The sequence below is a fragment of the Oryzias latipes genome, chromosome 12, assembly GCF_053564925.1.
Source record: "Oryzias latipes strain Hd-rR chromosome 12, Olatipes_Hd-rR_3.1".
NCBI classification, from domain to species: domain Eukaryota; kingdom Metazoa; phylum Chordata; class Actinopteri; order Beloniformes; family Adrianichthyidae; genus Oryzias; species Oryzias latipes.
This window is the reverse complement of record NC_136248.1, coordinates 17,020,535-17,043,187: the sequence shown is the minus strand read 5'-3', so window position 1 is coordinate 17,043,187 and position 22,653 is coordinate 17,020,535. Positions and strand designations below refer to the sequence as shown.

The 22,653-nt window shown below is 40.4% G+C and overlaps 1 protein-coding gene and 2 long non-coding RNA genes across 3 annotated transcripts; 2 read left to right on the top strand and 1 right to left on the bottom strand.

Moving 5' to 3' along the window:
* The first annotated feature begins 10,168 nt into the window (after positions 1 to 10,168).
* LOC105355250 (uncharacterized) lies at positions 10,169 to 10,642 on the top strand. Its single transcript, XR_013659343.1, has 3 exons — positions 10,169 to 10,307; positions 10,392 to 10,468; positions 10,540 to 10,642. It is a non-coding gene; the product is annotated as an uncharacterized LOC105355250 (long non-coding RNA).
* A 481-nt stretch (positions 10,643 to 11,123) lies between these two features.
* LOC144996367 (uncharacterized) lies at positions 11,124 to 20,371 on the bottom strand. The gene is made up of 5 exons (XR_013659344.1): positions 20,233 to 20,371; positions 20,082 to 20,139; positions 11,754 to 11,822; positions 11,339 to 11,392; positions 11,124 to 11,261 (listed from the first exon to the last, which is right to left on the bottom strand). It is a non-coding gene; the product is annotated as an uncharacterized LOC144996367 (long non-coding RNA).
* On the top strand, positions 14,537 to 18,866 carry ambp (alpha-1-microglobulin/bikunin precursor). The gene is made up of 10 exons (XM_004074838.4): positions 14,537 to 14,828; positions 15,246 to 15,388; positions 15,975 to 16,051; positions 16,857 to 16,973; positions 17,171 to 17,272; positions 17,418 to 17,473; positions 17,949 to 18,036; positions 18,134 to 18,301; positions 18,374 to 18,547; positions 18,734 to 18,866. The coding sequence occupies exons 1-10, from the start codon at positions 14,706 to 14,708 to the stop codon at positions 18,754 to 18,756; spliced, it is 1,071 nt and encodes a 356-aa protein (XP_004074886.1). The 5' UTR covers positions 14,537 to 14,705; the 3' UTR covers positions 18,757 to 18,866.
* Positions 20,372 to 22,653: the final 2,282 nt, after the last annotated feature.

Sequence of the window (22,653 nt, the reverse complement as noted above, 5' to 3'; positions counted from 1 at the left end):
AAAAACAATAAAAAATTTTAGCAACACTATTATTTGTTTGAAATTAACCAAATATTTCATTTAAATTTATACATTATTTTAATAAAATCTTAATTGAATAATAAAATTGCAATTGCAGATTATTATATAAAAGCCAAAACTCTCTTGTGCATTATGACAATCCAATGAACATATGACACTGAAGAAAAATTTCAGATTTAATTTTTTTATAATCTAAACTTGAAAATCATGTTTACAGCAAAGCAAAAGTAAAAATCAAAATATAAGGGGCTTGCTATAGAGCAGGGGTTCGGGAACCTTTTTGGCCGAGAGAGCCATAAACGGCACATATTTTTAAATGTAATTTCGAAAGTATGACGTTAGTGAGATGTGCTGTAGGTCAGACAGAGGAGTTCAAGGTGGAGGTGGGACTACAACAAGGTTCAGCTTTAAGTCCCTTTTTGTTTGCTATGCTGATGGACAGGCTGACAGACGAGGTAAGACAGGATTCTCCCTGGAAAATGATGTTTGCGGATGACATTGTAATTTGCAGTGAGAGTAGAGAGCAGGTGGAGGAACAGCTAGAGAGGTGGAGGTTTGCTCTGGAAAGAAGAGGCATGAAGGTCAGTCATAGTAAGACAGAATACATGTGTCTGACCGAGAGGGATCAAGGTAGAAGCGTTAGGTTACAGGGGGCTGAGGTGAAGAAGGTGCAGGAGTTTAAGTACTTGGGGTCAACAGTTCAGTGTGATGGGGAGTGTGAAAAGGAGGTGAAGAGGCAAGTGCAGGCAGGTTGGAGCGGGTGGAGGAAAGTGTCAGGAGTGTTGTGTGACAGAAGAGTGTCAGCAAGACTCAAAGGAAAGGTGTACAAGACAGTGGTGAGACCAGCTCTGCTCTATGGGTTAGAGACGGTAGCAGTGAGACAGAGACCAGAGGCTGATATGGAGGTAGCGGAGATGAAGATGTTGAGTTTCTCCTTAGGAGTGACCAGGTTAGACTGGATAAGGAACAAGTACATCAGAGGGACGGCTCATGTTGCCTGTGTTAGCGACAAAGTCAGAGAAGCCAGACTGAGATGGTTTGGACATGTTCAGAGGAGGGATAGTGGATATTTTGGTAGAAGGATGTTGGAGATGGAGCTGCCTGGCAGGAGGGCAAGAGGACGGCCAAAGAAGAGATATATGGATGTCTTAACAGAGGACATGAAGTTGGCTAATGTTAGGGTAGAAGATGTTCATGATAGAGTGAGGTGGAAAACGATGATTCGCTGTGGCGACCCCTGATGGGAAAAGCCGAAAGAGAAAGAAGAATTTCGAAAGAGCCATACATTGATGTAGTGTTCCTTTCCCACACTGAGGCACGGAGACTTAACCTCTTTTAGGGTTCTTTATTCTGGTTACTGTAGACATTAACAAACGCGTACAATTAATTCATCAACTCCTAAATCTCTCCCGCCAAGACAAGACGAGAGCGCTTCTCCCAACTTTATATTCCCTCATGCCGCTTCATTCCTCCCATTTCCCTTATTTGGCCCATAGCTGAACCCCATTGGTCCAAACTCCTCAGCGACAGGCTAAGCGACAGAACTGAGGGCCAATCTGATCTCTGCATGATGCCTTTCATGAACTTCGGAATTTATAACGCGACCCAACAGCCACCCAGTTAAGCTCAGTCTACTACAATATGTTTAAAACTAAATATACAAGTGAATGTCTGCATTTGATGTAATTTCAACACTTTTAAAGTACAATAATTATATGGATTCATTTTGATAACATTGTTATGCTGTTGCTAATAAATGGTGAGTATTTCATAGTGATATTCATAGTGATATTCATAGATATCTTTTCATTCAAACAGACTATCTTGAATCCTTAAAACGATTTTCCAGTGTCTGGATCAGTGCCAAGTTGCATATGATTTTTTCAAGTAGCACGATGTCTCGTCATCTAGCAGTGTCGTCGCAGATCAAAGAAAAACAATGAGAAAAAGCTTCCTCCTTCCTTGACACTTTAGGAAACGTCTCTCAAAAAGGGTGTCTCCCCCTAGTGTCTGAGTAAGGGTACTGTACATAAGATGTATGAGTGAACATCTAAACTTAATCAGGGTTACAATCAGTGTTGCCAGATTGGGCGGTTTTCCGCCAGTTGGGGAAAAAAATCTACAAAAGCTGTATATTGTTGTTTCTCCCAATCATAGATAGATATGATTGTGCTTTTAGACTGGACAGGTAGCGGTGAAAAAGCCAGTCGAGTAATATCCCCTTTCTACACCTGTGATTTGTGAATGTGTAATTCATTTGACTTGATCTTATTTTTTATTTATTAAGGAAAATAAAGTCTTACAAGCCCAAGGTTAGGAACCTAATCCTCCTCCTGTTCCCAGGGGCACCCTGCTCGTTCCTCCATCACTCCGATCCGACATCATCTCCTGGGGACACTCTTCCCGAGGGGCATGTCACGGAGGGGTACACCGTACTCTCATCCTGATTCGGAGGACGTTCTTCTGGCCCTCTATGGACAAGGACATCTGTGAATATATCTCTGCATGTCCTACGTGTGCCCATTCTAAATCTTCATCCTCTGCTCTTGCCGGACTCCTTCATCCTCTGACCACTCCAAATCGTCCCTGGTCTCACCTGGCTATTGATTTCTTTATTGGTTTACCCCCCTCTCAAGGTAATACTGCAATATTTACTGTTATTGACCGGTTTTCCAAGATGGCTCATTTCATCCCATTACCCTAACTACCTAATGCCACTGAGACTGACAATGTCATTGTCAACCATGTTTTCCGTCATCATGGGATCCCCTCTGACATAGTCTCAGACTCCCCAGTTCATTTCCCAGGTCTGGAAGGCTTTCTGCACTGCCTTGGGGGCCACGGTCATTCTCTCTTCCAGTTATAACCCACAATCTAATGGCCAAGCAGAGAGAGCGAACCAGAAACTGGAGGCAGCCCTTCGCTGTCTGGCGGGACAGAACCAGCAGGACTGGTCCCTGTTTCTAGTCTGGATCGAGTATGCCCACAATATTCATCCCTCCACCGCTACTGGGATTTCCCCGTTCAAGGCCGCCCTCGGGTACTCACCACCTCTGTTTCCATCACAGGAACTCGATCTGGCGGTGCCCTCAGTCCAACACCACCTTCAGCGCTGTCAACGCATTTGGCACCAGACTAGGGCTGCTCTCCTCCGCACCAAGGAGAGAAACTGCCACCTCGCCAATCAAGGCAGGGTGGTGGGACCCGATTACCAACCAGGACAGAGGGTCTGGCTCTCGACTCGTAATATTCCCATTCAAGCCTCCTCACGGAAACTGGCTCCTCGTTTCATTAGACCCTACGCCATTGACAAAATTGTCAACCCTACCTGCATCCTTCTCTGTCTGCCTAAGGTGCTCAAGGTACACCAGTCTTTCGATGTCTCACACATTAAGCCAGTTCTGGACAGTCCCCACCGCCCGCCCGTATCATCAATGGTGCCCCGGCCTTTACGGTCAGCCGGGTTTTTGGATGTCCGGCGTAGGGGTCACGGATTCCAGTTTCAGGTCGACTGGGAGGGTTACGGTCCGGGGGAGCGCTCTTGGTTCTCTCGCTCGCTCGTTTTGGATCTCTCGCTCATTGAGGACTTCTACCGGGCCCACCCGGATCGCAGCCCTGGACCGCCTGGAGGTAGACGTTGAGGGGGGGGGGGCACTGTCATGGTGCCTCTGTCAGTTCTCCTCCCCTCTCTGCTTGGCCCCTGACTCTACACTGCTGCGTCCACTCACCTCATCACCTGCCTGCCTTCAAAAGGAGATCCAGGACCAGTATTCATCGCCAGTTCGTTGCTCCTTTATGGTGCATAGTATGGTCGCCTTGTTCATAGCCACTGTTGTTAAGCTCTTGCCTAAGTCTTGCTTTCCCTCTTGTTCTCAGGATTCCATTACTACGAGTGGTCACCTGAGTCATCTTCGTTTCCGGATCCAAGCCTCAGTATTCCTCCTGTCATGCCACGAGCCTCAAGGTTGTATTCACCAGTGACGCCACGGGCCGCAGAAACTATCCTCCCTCGTCGTGGGTTCCTCTCGGATGCTACAGCTTCGCCTACAACCTGCTAAACCAAGAACCGAAAATTAAAACTCTTCTATTTACTTCCAAACTCACCTGTGTCTTCTCCCGGGTTTCAGCGTCTGGGTTTGTTTGTCCAGCTAGCCATGACAGTAAAACTTTTTACTATTACACACTTGTTCCCAAAGGATATTAATAATGTAGCGACCTAGGGGTTAGCCCCACCTTCAGCCCCTAAGACTTATGGGATGTGGGGAATTTCGATGTGAAAACCATGAGTGAGAGGGCTGGGAACACAAGTGAAATCCATGCTGTTTGGCTGTTTGTGGTGTGTTCAAATAAATGGGCGTTGATGCTGAAAAGGAGACTTTGCTTCTCTACCTATTTCTTCCTCTCTGAGACTGTCTGGGGTCGTGTGGTGTATGGGGCACAGAAAGCTCTCCAATGAAGCCGCTTTATTAGCAGCTCGGCCATAGTGCCGTACCCGTTGGGTCATTACAATATTTTCTCTCTCTTTAAAACTCTCAAACCTAAAATCTCCATAGAGAGATCAGCACGTTAGCAGCGTTCGTGGTTTGTGAGCTGAAACGAGAAAGGAAAGTGAAGTTGCCTGAAATCTACCAAGCAGCCTCCTCATCTCTTTCAAGAGTGCAACAAAATTTGGTAGCAGAGGATGGTTAAGCTGTGCGTGGACAGCATGTGAGTTGGACTGAAAGGAAAAGAGTTCGATGGAGTTGGAGCAGCTACAGGACAAGCTAAGCGAGGCCTTGTTGCAGCTACAGCCTGAGCAGCTACAGAAGGTATGCTCTTTTGCCAAGATTGACCCGGGACTGTTATCCAAAAAGCACACGCTCTTAAGATTAATAAGTGAGGAAGTTGAAAACATTGTTGAAAGGGAAAAGGAATACACCGCTTGCGCTTTTCTGCTAAAGATAATCACCAATGCTAATGAGGATAAACCAGCCACACTGCAGCCTTCCCCACCACTGCCCTCTGCAAACCACAGACACAAATCATGATGCTGAAGCCCTTTAAAGTTTACAAAAGCAATATGCTGCTCTGCAGGAAAGTTTTGTGGAATCAATTTAACGGATTGAAGCAGAAATGGCCAAATTAACAATGAGTAGGACAGGCCAAGCACAAAGTCACCAGAGTCTGACGCAGCACGTGGTCCCCCCAGCTCCTACTCTCCCTGAAGTGACCATTAGAAAAGAGTTTCGGATTAATGGCCAGATTGGAGAGCGGGGACAAAAGGACAAATTGTCTTATTCAAAACTCATCCACCAGATTGACATGGGTTTAAAAAAATAATCAAAGTGAGGCTGATATCATTGAAGCGATTGTCAGAGCAGTGAGTCCTGGTCTCAGCTTGCGTGATATGCTGGAGATAAAGTCAGACCTCACCCTCTCACAGTTGCGGACAATCCTGCGTGGACATTATAAAGAGGACAGTTCAACTGATCTTTACAATTGCTTGATCAATCTCACCCAAGAATGTTACGAGTCACCACAGAACTTTTTGTTTCGGGCCATTGAGTTAAAAGAAAGACTATTGCTTGCATCAAAAGAGCCTGGTGCAGAAGAACAGTACAGCCCAGAGTTGATTCAGAGAAAGTTCCCGAGGGCTGTGGAAACTGGACTGTTGAGTGTTGATATAAAATACCAACTCATGCGCTATTTGGAGGATCCAGCTGTTACTGATGAGCAACTGATAGCCAAAATAAATGCAGCTGCTAGTCTTAAATGGGAAAGAAAGCAAAAGTTCAAAAAGCACGTCAAAGAACCCAGAGTCAAAGAAGTCAGAGTGGAAACCCACGCAGGTCCAGACACGGCAGTGGCCAGTGTGAATAGCCGCCCATGTCTTTCTGCAACGACAAAAGGTAAAACAACCGAAATGCCAAACACAACACACACAGAATCAGAGCTTCTTCACATGGTAACACAGCTTAAAGGGGAGATGGAAGAGATAAAGAAAGCCATTTGTGAGTCTCACCGAGCAGGAACAGGAAATGACGGTGCAAGAGATGTCAGTCTGCTAATAATGGAGAGCAATGCGACCACTGTTTCAAATGTGGGAGGAGTGGCCAATTGTCACGGGACTGCAGATATGGAAAAACACAAGGTAAAGGGCAAGAAAACGGCTGCTAGCACTGTCATCAACAGACCTACACAAGCTGAGACACAATAGCTTTACCAGCTAGTAACAGCATTCAGAATTTAGAGGCAAGGTTGGCAGCTACAACAGAGTCAACTGGAAAAAGAAACCTTTAGTGTCAATCTACTGTCCCCAAATCGCAGATCACAGCTTCTCAACCTGATTGGAAAAAAATATATGATTAGCTGCTCACTTAATGATGTGGAGACAAAAGCTTTGTGGGACACAGGGTCGCAGGTCTGCTTCATAAATGAGACTTGGAGACAACGCAACATGCCAAACACAGCAGTCAGGGATCTAGCAGAGTTAGTTGGTCCAGATTTGTTGGATGGGAGGGCAGTAAACCAGACACCAATTCCATTTTCTGGGTGGGTGGAGGTTACTTTTAAACTTCCAACAGACACTTGTTCGAAAATCGAGCTTCTTGTCTCAGTGTTAGTGGCATCCGGAGTAGGAGTGGCAGATCAACCCATAATTGGATTTAATGTGATTGAACAGGTCCTTCAGATGGGCATAAAACCTCCTGATGCAATCAGTGATGCAGTCAGCACCGCCTTTTCCTTTGATTGTAAAAAGACTGAAGTTTTCCTAAAAGTGATGCAAAGTAGAGAGATTGGCTTGGGAGAAGGCATTGTAAAATTGGGTTGTGACACAGTGACTGTTCCTGCTGGCCAAACTAAAACAGTGAATTTTTTTGTTCGAACTGGCACCCTCACAGACACACAGGATGTACTGTTTGAACCGGGCCAAGACACTCAATTACCAGAAGGGTTACAGGTGCAGAATGGGGTAGTAAAGTTAAAAAAGGGAAAACAGTCAGCATTAGGTAATGCCATTTTGGGGAAAAGGCAAAGACTCAAGGTCATCTACCCTGCAGAAATGAGACCCACTACTGTAGGCCAGGTTGTGACAAACACTGTAAACACAAAGGCGGATAACAGCAAATGCAAAGAAACGGACCCCACTGAAAAGGAGCCGGTGGACGCCTGGGAACCTCCAGTTCCCCTGGATCACCTTTTGCATGTGATGAATAGGGACAATTCCTTCTCTGCATTTGAAAATAAGACTGAACGACCCCACCCTTGTTAAAAGTTATTAGTTTCCCCTGCTGGAATGTTTCTTGATAGACGGGGTTCACTTATACAAAATTAAGGGGCAAAGGATCAAACATAATTATTTCATGTTTTGTCGACATGATTCAAATTTATAAATGTAGCGCTGCAAGAAATTATGTGAGATTTTCAAAATAATATGTAATATTAATATGACAGTGCGCTAAACCTTTATTCTTCAATGATTTGTGATCTTCACTGGTGTCCATGGATTAATCCTCTCCACCTTTATTCACCTTTGTCATGGTAGGGATGACAGGTCAATGGTCATCTTGACCCCATAGGATAGCACAAGGGTTATCTTAACTGTGGGGAATTGGGTTCTGCCCTCACACCTTTTCAATGTCAAGAGTTAAATAAACAAAATAACTTCCAGTTTTGCATGTCTGTGCCCTTGAATAAAACTGTACTCTGTAAATCATTGTTTTAAAATCCCACAAGTAAATACATTTACAAATAGAGATCTGCAGCCCAACAGAAGAATGTCTAGTACAGTGGGCTGCAATCTTTAACCCTTTTTAAAAAATGTTTTTCTGGCCATAACACTATTATACTATAAAAACTAGCTTTCAAATATTTATAAGAATTAGAATTTACAGTGTTACATGGAATGTTATTTGGACCCAGACAAAACGAATATCTGTTTGTAATCATGCCAGGCTCTTACAATATAAAATTATTCACAGACTGCAAATCTCTCCAAACAGATGACATTAGATGAACCCTCAAATGTCACCTATGTGTTTGAAATGTAAATCCTCACTGGGAACTTATTCTCACTGTATCTGGTTCTGCCCTAAAATCCTACCATACTGGAGAGACATTTTGGAGGACATGGAAAAAATATTAGGGACAGCCCTGGTCCTGAATCCGGTTTCTTTGCTTCTGGGTTATAGGGATAAAGTCATCTCTACGTCTGGCAGATTGTATGACATCCTAACATATGCTGCACGTAAAAATATTTTTCTGTCATGGATCAGTGACAAACCTCCAACCAAAGCAAACTGGCATAGACTTATCATTGAACTCTTTCCTCTTGAGTACTTGACCTGTCTGCTCCACTCAACTAAAAGTGATTTCATGAAAACGTGGACCCCTTATTTTTGCTTTACCAGTCTCACTATTGCTTCAATACTAAACAACGTGATCGTGGACTAACTTTATTTTTGTTATTGCTACTTGTCTTATCTATTTTTATTTGCATAGGCATGAAAAGGAACTTTAATTTGGAAAACACTTCTGCAGAAATGTACACGATTGTGGACCAATGTTGTGCTGAGCAATGTTTGTGTTTGTTAAAAACTATGCTTAAAAGTAAATAAAAATACTAAAAAAAAAAAAAAAGAATTTACAGTGTTATATTTTTCTATGTACAACATTTTTGAAATCAGAACATACAATTTCCCTTTAAAATAAAATACACCAATTTTTTGTTTAAAAAAATCTGAAAAAAATGACAAAACTTTATTATCTACAACAAACTGACCAGAATTCCAAATTACTATTTTATCTACCTGTCAGTAATTTTCCTCAAAGTTGTAGAGCTACAATGGACAGTTAAAGGAGCTGCATGTGGCTCCAGAGCCTGAGGTTGCAGGACCGTGGTCTAGCCTGAAACAAGGAGATCAAGACCTTGAGTTTGCAGCAGGTACACACCAAAGATCCTAAAAAGCTTCTGCTTGACACAGATTGAGGGTCATATTCATGTCAATCAATTTCCAGAACCCACTTAATCCCAATAAGGTTGCTGGGACCAGTAGAAAAATCAAAATTGCATTTGTTTCCATCCTGTCAGAACTGTCTGACACCGAGATGGACTGGTGTACCCCACCAGGACAAAGGTGGGGTACACCAGGAACAGGTTGCCAGTCTGTTGTAGGTTCACACACTGGCATTCACACCTAGGGGCAATTCAGAGACACCAATTAACCTATGAAGCATGTTTTTGAACTGTGGGAAGAAGTGCTTGGAGGAAACCCAGATGTACAAGTACAACATGCAAACTCCACACACAAAGGGCTTAGCTGGGATTTGAACCAGGACCCTCCCGCTGTGAGGTGAGAGCGCTAGATTCTATGCTGGGTTAAATGTGGAGAACACATTTTTGTGTTTGACAATAATGCAACTTTAAGGCCTAACTTTTTCGGATTCTAAAAAATAAGTCTTTTTGTTTTCTTCTTGCAAAGTTTGGTTTCCCACAATGCAACAGGCCCATTTCTCTTTTTGTGCTATGTCCCAGAAATAATTGGTGATGTTCTGACTGGGTTAAATGAGCATTAGTCGTATGTTTGTGTTTACTTAGTAAAGTAAAAGAAAAGGTTGAGTTACATTTTATTCTTTGAGCTATTTTTTCCAACATGAACACCAAAGTTCACGAGTTTGATTCTGCACATGCTCAGATCAACCCATCAAAAATTATGGTTTGGATTCAAACCCATAACGATGCTGTTTCCTTCCTGTTGACTTGCGTGAAGTCCAGTAATTCTGATCATTCAGAGCACCAAACAGAGGAAGAGAAAGAAAAAAAATCAGGACTTTGTCCTCTCAGCTGTGTACTTTCCTTGTGTTGTGGGTGGGTATTTTCAAAACAAGTGTGACACAGATGGAGAATCTGAATTCTGTCATCAGTTAAGCAGACAGAAGAGGCCTTCACGATGTCCAAAATTACACATCTGATGGTTCTTCTGGTTCTGGGTTCTGCCAGGACCCAACAAATTCCAATTGTCTTGCAGGATAAATTTGATTTAGAGAAGGTGAGTGAGAAATACTTCCAAAAAGAACTTAAGCATTAAGGCATTGTTGTTGGCATGGTGACCAAGATGCATATGCTCTGATGCTCCATGAAAGCATTGTCCTTTCATACAGTTTATGAGGGGGTGGTACGAAGTGGCGGTGGCGTCCACATGCCCGCACTACATGCAACGGAAAAGGGAAAACCCTGAGATTGTTGCTTTGAAACTGGAGCATGTCCCTTTTGGGAGCAACTTTACCATGACAACCGCTACCTCAAGGTCAGGCTGATGTGTTTCTTTTTGTGCCCACACTTTAAAAAAGTTCTGCCTAGTGGACTTGTTGGTTCATGTCTCTGATCATAGGAACAGCTCCTGCATAGAGACCTCCACCAACTATTTCCTCACTAACACTACAGGACGATTCTTCCATCACGTCACTCGTAGGTTTGACTTTGTTTTTTGCATCTTCTCAGAATGATCCAGCTATGTTCCAATTATTTCTCCTTTGTAGGATTCAGAGCAGACATCGAGCAGCCAACCTTCTATTTTTTCAAACATTTAAAAAACAATAAAATGTTTTAGCAATACTATTATTTGTTTGAAATTAACCAAACATTTCATTTAAATTTATACATTATTTTAATAAAATTTAAATTGAATACTAAAATGGCAATTGCAGATTATTATATAAAAGCCAATACTTTCTTTTACAGTATGACAATCCAATGAATATATGACACTGAACACAAATTTCAGATTTAATTTTATTATTATCTAAACTTGAAAAATATGTTTGCAGCAAAGCAAAAAGTACAAATCAAAATATAAGGGGCTTGCTATTTTTCACTAAACAGAAGATAACAGAAAGAGCCAAAGCAAGCAGCTGGAATCCCCTCTTAGGAAAAACTTAAACTATTTTAAGGTAATTTTCTTCAAAGTGTCAGATTTAAAGCCTGAAACCTTATACACAACTTTATCCTTCAACTCTAATACAGTTTTGTGGATTACCTCAAAGATGTTTCTGAGATGAGGAGGGTAATCCAGATTTGTGTTGTAAATAAGGTCAAACAGCACAGCAACTGTCACTCCGACACTTGGTGGGTCAACCATCACAGCCTGGCAGATGTGGACCACGAGAATGTCCTCTTCCTCACCACTGCCACTTTCAATTATGAGGGAAATTCCCACCGTGGTGTCTTCAATTGCCTCCTGGATTGCTGCCTGGTCTTCATTCTAAAGAACAAAGAAAATATTTGTGTGTAGAGTTCACATTTGAAGTTTAGTTAAAATGTCTAGATTACACAACTCACCTGTACTTTGAATAAATCCCTGCGCTTGCTTATGTTGGCGAGAAAGTCAGCAGTCTGAATTACAAAGAGTCAGCAAATTTTAAATTCACATGCAAACTTGGGAAAAATACCATTTTTACCCTTGGCTCATCAATGAATGTTATAGTTACTGGGTTAAGAAAATTACAATATTCTTAGTGTTATGTTAACAGAGATAGTGGGATAACTGATTGACCTTTGTCCCACATGAGGACAAATTTGCCATTTATTGAATTTCCTTTTTTATCATGTATGTATCTTTCTGCATAAAAGGTGTGTGTAAAGAGTAGGGCTGGGAATCTTGATTACCTCACTATTTGATTTGATTACAATTCAGGAGACAATGATTCCAGTGCATGGACTAATATATGGTAAATGCATGGTGAAGGGGACCCACCTGACTCAGTGAAGACCGGAGCATGGACATCACCATCAGGGAGGAGCAGTCGGTAGTGTTCGATGAGCTCTGTATTCAGGACAGAGATTTCTTAGTTTCGTGTTAAATTTTAAATAAATATAGAAAGGGACACTTCCACAGCTGTGTTGTATCGATGTATTAATTAAACATGCATTGTTTTGAAATCAATAGCTGCAATGGGAAAAAAAATTCTGAAGAAATTAGACCAGAAAGTATATTTGACCCCCACCTCACCCCTCCCCTCACAGAATTCAAACCGTGCTTAATGAGAACCCGCAAAATTTGAAATGGAAACTGCAAACTAAGTTAGCAGATCGGGAGTAACTAATCAACCCACCCATGTACGGTTTTCCCTCATTTATCCCAAAATAGGGGAAATCTGTGAAGTAGGATTACAGACGTTTTATAAGGTTGTAAAACTTTTTACTTTACATCATCATACACTTGTGGTGCAGCAGTAGTGTGGTCAACCCATGATCATAAAATTGCAGGTTCAATTCCTGCCTTGCACGCCCATGGGTCAGTGCTTCTTTGGGCAAGACACTGAACCCCACCCTGCCTCTGGTGGTAGGCGGGCGCCTGTGTTGGGCAGCGTAGCTGCCACCAGTGTGTGAATGTGTGTGTGACTGGGTGAATGGGTCTGTAAAGTGCTTTAGGCCTTGTAGGCAGAAAAGTGCTATATAAGTATACCCCATTTACCATTTACTAAGTATACGCCATTTACCATTTAATTGTTCCCAAAGACGATGCTGAAGTTGGCTTCCGATTCGCGAGGGCACTAAAAGAACATTCCACTGCATTTTCGAACTAAGATCACCTAGAACCGGGTCCTGTTCAAAAACAACACGACCTGGAATGATCAAACCTGAATTAAATTATGCATTAGATACTAAAGAATACATTAAACATAGTTTCTGATTTGTGAAACCTTTCCCTGGTTTGTGAAAATGTGAAGTAGGATGATTGTTGCCTCATTTTACGAAGTAAGTCCACCTTAGACCAGGTCCTGTTCAAAAACCACTGGACCTGGACTGCTCAAACCTGGATTAAATTATGATTTAGATACTAGATAACACTTTAAAGAAATAACCTAAATGCGCAATTCGGCCACTAGGGGGAGCAAAGGAAAAGCAAAACAGGTGAAACAGCCAATAGCGAAGCCTAACAGCTCTGCGTCTAGGGAAAGATGCACTTTGGTTCCCTATGAGCCTTGCCTGTTATCTTGCTATAAGGATGATCAGTAGCGACACCCTAAAGACCAAAATGTTGTCAAAAAGTGAAGTGGAGTGAAGAGCTTTCCAGGAAAAATGGACAGAGTTTTTTTTCCCCCACAAAGCTGAATGCAAAACCCCAATGCTTGGTATGTCATCAGGTTGCAGTGTTCAAAGAATACAGCATTCCGCACCACTAGAGTCACCATACAGAAAAGTTTCACCATTTGGTATTAAGAAAAGAGAAGAAATACCAACTATTAGCCAGACTGAAAAAACAAACAGTTTGCATTCACTGCAGCATTAACATCAGTGATGGAGCAGTGACAGCTTCCTTATTGTAAACACGTTGGTGCAAACATCCAAACCCTTTTCAGAGGTGAACTTGTGCCCCAAAAAGCAGTCGACCTTTGCCAACATAAGTCTATCAAGGATTACGATTACAGATACGACATCTCTGAGGAGACTTGGACGCCAAATGAAGGAATCCAGTCATTTATTGCATTTTCTGTTGCTAGTTATGAAAACACCAACATCACAGATATATACAGCCGTGCATATTAATTAGAGATCTTAGAGAGACTGTGACAGTGGCGTTTCTGGAGTTGTTGGACACAACAACAGCTGATGACATAGTAAGCGCTCTAGTTACTGCGCCAAACGATGTTGGTCACGTAATGTCAGTCTGGTCACTGATGGCGCCCCATCAAAGGTCAGGAAGAAGGCAGATGTTGCCACAAAATTCAGGCAGAACCAGGAAAAGACTCTTGGACATTTCATTGTGTTTTGAACACTTGAATGACAGTAAATGTGTTTCTGCACAGAATTTGAATCCTGATATTGACGGTCAGGTGTAGTTTAAGGAGAGTAAGGGAGGTTAAATTCTTGAGTTCTTAATTTATTTATTTATTTATTTTATTAATTTATTTTAATTTAAAGTAATTCTAAATTAATAATTGTTTGTCTGCTGTTACAGGGTGACAGGTCATGCGTGGATGACCACGATCCGGATTATTTATGATAAGCAAATCTTGAAATAAGTATTTTAATGTGTGAATATGAGTGTGAAGCGCTTTGGGCCTTGAAGAAGGTAGAAAAGCGCTATATAAGTATACGCCATTTACCATTAAATATACGCCATTTAAGCTTCTGGGGTTCCGTTTAAATTTTTTCTTTTAAAACCTTAATAACAGTTAACAAACCTGCAGAAAATTTGTCATGCACCTGAAAAGATTAATGTTCAAAGTCTCAGACTATTTTTCAGTATTGGGGGAAAAAATACTGGGAAAGAAATTAAAACCTTAAAATTGTTGAACATTTTAAGCCTGTGCATAAACCCACAAATTTGTAAAATGTGATGCATAAATTATTATATTAACAATAAATTATTATTGTTGAATTAATTATTATTTAAAGGTCTGAACATCAAGGTTTTCAGAGAAAAAATCTTCTGAACTAAATGTCAATGAGCGTCCAGACATTTAGTGACAGGTATTGATTTGTGGGTTTTGCTGCAGCTCTGTAGTCCAATGTCTGAGTGGTCATTTGCTTATTCTGGCAAGTTAGGCTGCAGAGACAGATGCAAAGTGGGAACTTTGCTCCTTGAAGTGTTTGTTTTTTTGTTGGTTCTGAGACTGAGTACACACAGCTATAGGGTATTTACACACGGCCCACAGACCAAGCATGCCCCGAGTCCATTTCAGTGTCAGACAGTTCTGACATGATGGAAACAAATGCAGTTTTAATTTTTCTACTGGCACTGGGATGGAGCCAGACCCTCCAGGGGCTTCCAATTATTCCAGATCCTCTTTACCCCACACAGGAGAACTTTGTTTTGACGAAGGTGAGAGATTGTCCTGTTTACATTTTGTGATTATTAAAAATATTACGTATTAACTATTGGCCAGGTATATATGGATATCTGCTTCTGTTAAAAAAACGTCTTTTCTGTATAATGTAATCTTGTTCATGTTTAAGCGAAAATAGCTGTTTGCTTTAGTTTTAGGACTCATTTTCAAGAAGAAAAACATGATTACATAATTAGTGCAAACAATTCATTTTTAACTTCAATGCAAAGTTTGCTCCCTGTTCAAAAAAAAGTTAAAGTTTAGTTCAGGTGAGACAAACGTTTTCCGAACAAATATCTCAAAATTTTTTTTCTCGTTTGCATTTTCTTGCACTTTTTGGACATCATAAAGCAAACCTTTATTTAGGCTGTATGTCTACTTTGTGACTTATGTCCCGTTTCCCTCCCTGACAGTTTTTGGGAACATGGTATGACGTTGCCTTGGCAACTACGAGTCCTGACCTCCCAAAGTACAAGCAAAATACAGCTATAGGTAAACTGCTGGTGCAGAAAAGTGCTGTTGGCACGAAGCTCAAGACGACCCGAACTGTGCTCAGGTTTGTATGAAAATGCTAAGCAAGGCTCATCAGTCATTCCCTGTGTTTCTCTAGGGACATTAAAGCAAATTATAGTAGGAGAGGCAACTTGGGATGTAACTTTGTCCTTTAGGACTCATAAATTTGAACAAGAAAAATCTGTAAAAAAAATCGGATCCCTATATTCATGTTAGTTAATGTATAATTAAGTATTAATTAACTATTAAATAAAGTTTTAGCCACTTTAATGCATTATTTTTGCATTACCCATTGTATTCTTTAAAGTGTTAGTAAGCAGTTTATTATTAAGGTAAAAATGGCTTCTGAATGGTTTTTGATGTCAAAAGGTGTAAATTTTGATCTAAATTATTAAAAAAAACACTGGAGTGTTCATTCAATTTAACACTCCTGTTCACATACTGCCTTATAATATGTATATGTTGTTTATTGTTCCTCTGCACATAATTTACTGACACCCTGGATTTCTGGAGATCTGCATCAAATATGCAGAAACCTGGAACTTACAAACATTGACCTAAAGACAGGAAGCTGCCAGTAAATGACTGGTTCTTCACTTAGGGTGCATGGTATGTGTGTGTTTGTGCAGATATGGGACGTGTAGGGAGGTTGTTCAAGATCTTAAGATGACCAGCACCCACGGACGATTTTTCTACAATGTTAACCGTATGCTACATCTTTTTTCTTTTTGTCTCATTTGACCTGTACACAACCTTAAACCATAGTGTGATTTTTTTCAGAACCGTTTTATACAACGCAAAAATATTGTCTGATTTCTGGGTTAAAGCCCATTTGAAAAGTAAGACTTTGGAGCCAAGATAATTTACCCAGTAAACTTCTAGAAGTTGTTCGAACAAAACAATACATTTGTTTTAAGCTGTTCAACTTTACAATAGAATTTAATAAAGTCAAGCTTTTAAAACCCCCTTCATTTGAATTTGAATACTTCGCTGTTGGATGGCCTTGCTGGGTATGTTTCGACAACTGTCAGACTTGTTTACCCCGCCTACTTTCCTGTTTTCCGATAGGGTGGTGGTATTTGGTGACATCATGAGTATGATCCCAGTGAGGCAAGCAGCATGAAATTGAGAAACTGACTTCAAAATGGCCCTCTACAAACAAATGGACCCCATGCAGCCTCCATCTGTGCTGTATTTTAAAATGGTTTTACAAAAGATATTAATGTAAAACTTAACCCTACAGCATCAGTTTAACCATTTTATGTTAAAATTGAAACTTGTTAAAAAAAAATGTAAAAAGAACAAAAGCAAAAATGTTTTAATACCTTGCAGAAGTAGCATAGTATTTTGTGTCTGGTTCTGATGCCCTAACACGATAGAAATCTGCAACATCTTGCTGCTCTGATTTTAAAAAGGCTATTTTCTCACAGTCTGTTCTTTATCTTCTGGTGTGTTTGCAGAAAATGAACAGAAACTCAGATCAATTCTTGTGTTTGCTGTTTTTCTTTCAGGGACGGGAGCTGATGTGGACGCCTATGTGCTCCACACAAACTACGATGAATACGCTGTCATGATTATGATCAAGATTAGGGTCACGGGTGAAAGGATAACTACACTCAGGCTTTACAGTAAGTTATTTATTCCCTTTAGAAATAGGAAAATAAAGCACATTGTTAGGATTTATAACACAATTTAGCTTTAAAGTTAGATTTGACACATTTTAGAGACGCATTTCTGTTCTTGATTCTTAACCTCTTCATGTTCCACACAAACTAAGAACAAAGAATAAAACTGTATAAAAGCTAGAATTATTTTTCTCTCTCAGGTCGAACCATGACTGTGAGGCCCACTGTGCTGGAAGACTTTAAAACACTGGTCAAAGAGCAGCAACTGGGTGAAGACAACATCATCATCAAAGAAGACAAAGGTGAAGACTGTTTTGACTGAGATTGTATCAGATTTATAAAAAAAAAAAAAAAAAACGGGTTTGTAACATTCATTATAAGTAGTTGCATTAGGTTTAAAAATGTATTTCGCAGTATGATGGAAATGTTTGAATTTTTTGTTTGCAGGTATATGCGTTCCTGGAAAGCCGGTCACAGAGCCAGAATCCCAGCAAAAGCCTCAGGTAGAAACTATTTTGATTAATTGGTTTTAACCTAATTCTACATCTGTAAAAAACATTTCTGTTACAACTAAGGGGAATTAATAAAATCATAAAAAAATTTTTACTTTGTACAGTTAGGCCCAAAATTATTCTAACGCCTGTCCAATTTCCAATCTGGAAGATTATCCCAGATGAAAGAAAAACTACTAAGGAAAAACTTTCCAAAGGGTATGACAAACTTCAGGTTGGACTGTAGCTATACCTGTTGAGTTTGAAAATAAATGTTTAATGATGAATGTGATCTCTCTTTTTTCTTTTAAAAACACTTTCATTTTCAAGTTGCCAATCTCTCACTGACCTCTGCAGAGACTCTAGCAGAGAAAGTTCTTTGGACTAGTTTTTCAAGTTGAAGATGTGTGCCTCTTCTCCAGGAGGCCTTCCCTGTTCTGAGTTTTTCTGCTAACTCTCACTGACTTGATGTGTTGCATGTGTGCAGAGGTGGAGGAGACAGGTGGTGCCCTCTTTGTCTCCAGCAGACTTGGAAGCTTCTGGGGACGAGGCTACCTCTCTGTTCAATGATACTGGTACAGACATAATGTCATGTCACATTTATACACGTTTGTGATGAGAATACATAAAAAAAATCTCTGTTTTGGTTTCCCTTCACTCTGCATTTCACAGAGGCGTGTGCAAAAGCTCCAGATTCTGGGCCGTGTTTCGGGATGGTTCAGCGTTATTTCTACAACCCCACCAAGATGAGCTGTGAGATCTTCAACTACGGAGGCTGCCTTGGCAACCAGAACAACTTCGTAACTGAAAAAGAGTGTCTGCAGAGATGTCGCCCTGAGGGTGAGGACTAACATATATTTGATGTGGTGGGCAGGTCTTTTTTCTGATTCAAGTTTTGGTTTGTGGCTCCAGCTGTGTGCCGCCTCCCCATGGACGCCAAACCCTGTGTGGGGTCTCCACCTATCTGGACATTTAATTCCACCTCTGGTCTGTGCGTGCCCTACAAACAGGGCTACTGCCAAGCCAATGGGAACAAGTTCTACAGCAAGGCGGAGTGTGATGAATACTGTGGGGTGATAAAAGCTGGTGAGGCAGTAAAAGATTAAGATGACACCGAATCATGCAAAATGACCAATGCTAACACGTTTTTATAAAACTAAATAACTTTACTGCACTTTAGAAACCAAATGTGTTGCATTAGCTGATTTTTTTAACATGAATCTTCTCTTTGCAAAACGTAAAAAAAAATTGACATTTGTTTTTCTTTTACAGAAGAGCTTCTGACGTCAAATTAAGCAGAAGCTTAATCTTCTGATGCAAAAAAGAGACAGAAAAAAACTGCAAAGAACGACGCCATATCTTTAAATAAGAGCCAAAGATCACAAATAAAGAAATGTCCAAACTTTTTTGTGTCAGTGAAAGTTGTATTATTTTGGTCAGAGGCGGAGTCTGTTGCACAGCTGCTAAAGTAATGGGACTGCAAGACAGCAGGACTTGTGTCCAATACTGTTTATGACATATTGGTTTATTATTGTAGTGCATCATTGTGGTCCTTTGGAAAATTCAGCTGGCATCAGTAACCATGATGATCACATCATGGTTACCGCTTAGCTTGTCCTTTTTTTGAACCGTCAGATGAGTAGTGGGACCTTCATATTAGGAGTTCTACTGAACCAATAGTGTGCACGGAATACCTACAGAAATAATTTATTGCGAACATTTTTCCACTTAATGCTGGTGTCTATCTGATCAATGCAAAGATGTTCGATAAACATACATTCATGTTGCAAGGCCTTTGTGTGCTGCAGCAACTACACTGCACCCCCCACCCCGCCCCAAGAAATAGGAACGAATTTCTTAAAATAAAATACAAATCTTTAAAATCTGCCGATGAGATAAGAAAGATTGTCTTACCAAAAAATATATTAAAAGAAAAATTGAGGCACTAAAAAATATTTTCTTATACTAAGATTATTTTCCCATTGCTAGACTGCCTTCACTAATAAATATGATCCATTTGAACACAACAGTAACTTGTGTCTTTCTTCATCTCTTATAAAAGTCAATCTTGAATCTCTTGGGATTTTCTTTGTAATTCTTTGTTTTTGAAAAACTGCAATGATATTTTTCTAATTTTGAAAAAAACTTCACTCATCAAAAGCATAGAGAAGAAATTTGTTCCACCACAATGAAAAATTAAGCACAAGACAGATTATTGCGTATAGTCTGCAACCTAATCCAATTCTTGTAGGATGTGGGACTCAGGCTGATTTCCCTCTAATGGATTAAAGAAAAACTTTTACATTTTATATTTTTTATATTTTTAAACTCAGTGAAAAATCATAACAAAGGCTAGTTTAGGCATATCTGGTTGAGCTTTTTAAAAGATAACATGTTTCTGAACCGTTTCTTTGGGAGTAACGCAGAGGAACAGCAGTTGAACTTAGAAGGTCAGAAGTTTAATTCCAGCCTGCTTGCCCATGTGTTGAAGTGTCCTTGGGCAAACCCCACATTGCTTTGCATCCTAATGAAGGTAGAAAAGCACTGCATAAGTGTGCATTGTGTACCATTCAAATTGTGTAACTCACAAAGTACAAAGATTTCTGGCTTATTATCTCACCTCAGATTTACTGCCACCCAAAATCCAGAAGGTGGCGATGTTGCTTCATTGAAGGAGCCTTGAAAGCACATACCAGCATCCCAGTATTTTCATATATTTCCACATCAGTCACAAATGTTGAGTCATATGTGCTGTAAAATCACAGCCTCACCACGTTGTACCCACTCTCATGCGAGGAGCCAGGCTTCCTGCTCTTGCTTCCCAGAGTTCCCGGCTGCTGGCAGTAGAATGCTGGGAATATCCGGAGAGGAAAGGGAAGTGACATCACAGCGGTGACCTTCCGTACTTGCAGATCACCTGGTGCAGCCTGCATAATTGGCAATCAAGCAGGCACAAAGTGAACACAGAGCTAATTAGAGTAGTGGACTTTGTTTTGGGCTACTCTGACACTGATCGTGATTCATTCTGACAGTTTGGCTTGTTTTCTGAGAGAGAAGGACAGAGGTTCCCATGTGCTGAGAGGAAGTGATAACCTTGATCATTTGTGCAGAAATGTTTCCAAAAGGCACCCAGAGAAATACACAAATAAGACAGGAACATTCCCACAGCCGCTCTGCTGGTTTCACACAACAGCTGCACCTTTCTGTCTTAGAGGTTGTTTACTGGCTTGTTTAATTCATTTTATGGGCAGCTGAGCTGAGTGGCACTGCTGCCATCGCATGGAGCTCCTTCAGCTATCCTGTGCAGGATAACAGTTCCAAAACCTATTTACTGCATTTTAGAAAAAGACAAGACAGCCTCTTATGATGGTAGAATACAGAATGTTGAAGAAATGCCAAAAACAAAAGCAATTTTCCTTCAAAGTAGTTACTTTGAAGGAGGAGTGGACATGAAAGGCTCCTATGACAATTTCTTCACTGCTTGCTGTTAACACCACATTACCAGTGAGTACAACGTTAAATTTGAAATTGGCAGACTTTTCATAGGTAAACAACATTAAAAGTCTGAAGATTTAGTGGAAAAGCAAACTTTATTTGGTGTGCTTACAGTTAAGGGTCATCTAAGACAGCACAAGGGTTACAGTTAAGAATAGAGAGGTGCAAAACGTATTTGTTTTTACTTCAGAAGAGGAAAATCACAGGAGAAATGATTTGAATTTTAATGTTTCTTGCACTGCTTCAAATCGAACCTGTTTATCTTTTTGAGGGGTAAGAGTTTGGAATTACCAAAAGACATTTCAGAAAGTGTGTTCAAAGAAACTCTTTTTTTTTTTTACAGAAAATGTTTGTAAAGAATAAACCTGAGGAACATGTTAGTGCCGTGTGCAGGCAGTAACGGCCATCTAGGATTGTCTCGTTTTTCTTTATTTCCTGTAAGATTTGATATGAATGGAAATAAAATATGAAGAATAAAATATGAACTTGTGTGTTGTGTATTGAAAATGATAATGAAATGTGGCACTCTTCATGAAGGGAGCAAATAAACAGATCAGAAAATTTGATACTTTTACACTGACTAATTTATACTTTTAATTAACTCAAGTTTTTGTTTCTTTGGGTTTCCTTTTTAAAGTCAGAGAATAATGGAAGGAAATTCTTCGAATCTTTCTGTGACTTCTCCAGATGAAGCCACAGACCTCCCTGGATGAAGGTTGCTCACAGATGGGAGCAGACACGCTGTGAACATATGGCCCGTAGACCAGATCTTATCTGAATTTGAGGGAACGCCTTAGAAGTTACATTCTTCACAAGCATGAACTGGAAAACACACTCAGATCCTCATGCTTGCACTTATGCAGGACACATTTACAGTAACAGGAGGAGAAAGGGGGTTGAAGGGAGGAAAAGAAGCTGGTGAAGATGGACAGTCATTTCTCACAGATAGTCCAGACTGTTTTTGTGTGTTTTCTATCATAAACATGAAACGTCCATAAACAGACGTCCTCTGTTTTCCGCCTACAGTAAAAAAACTATTTTTTTTAAAAAGTCTCTTAACGTCTGTTGCAGCTGTCATGACCAACACCTGCAACAGGTCTCCTTGTGAAAAGCTCAAACAGCCGTGCACACTCTCAGGAGCAAATGCATTTTGGCCTCCAGTGCACAAGCAGAACAATGCAATCTCCTCTCATAACCAGGAAAAAATGACATTTAGGAGACAAGGTGAAAATCATCTAATAAAGGATGTGTGAAAATGCTATTTTTGCCTTTGACACATTATACCAAACTTTTCATGTTTAGAAGCGTGCACGCTCCTTCTTCTCCAGGGAAAAGTTTTAAAAACAACAAAACCATAAAAATGAAGTTGTGTAAGTGGAAACTTACAGAGGACACAATATGATGCTTCAGGAGAAAAAAAACTCAATAATAAACCACTTTTATTGCATTTTTAATAAATGATTAATTTAAGCCCTTGTGCTATCTTAGATGACCCCACCCTTACATTGACATGTTATTCCTACCATGACAAAGGTGGATAAAGGTGGAAAGATTTCATGTAATCCATGGACACCAGTGAGGTTCACAAATCATTGAAGAAAAAAGGTTCAACACACTGTCTTGTGGGTCTAGATGACCCAACACCCAATGTTAAAGTGCCTAGGATAGCACAAGGGTTACATAGTTCTACCAGTGTT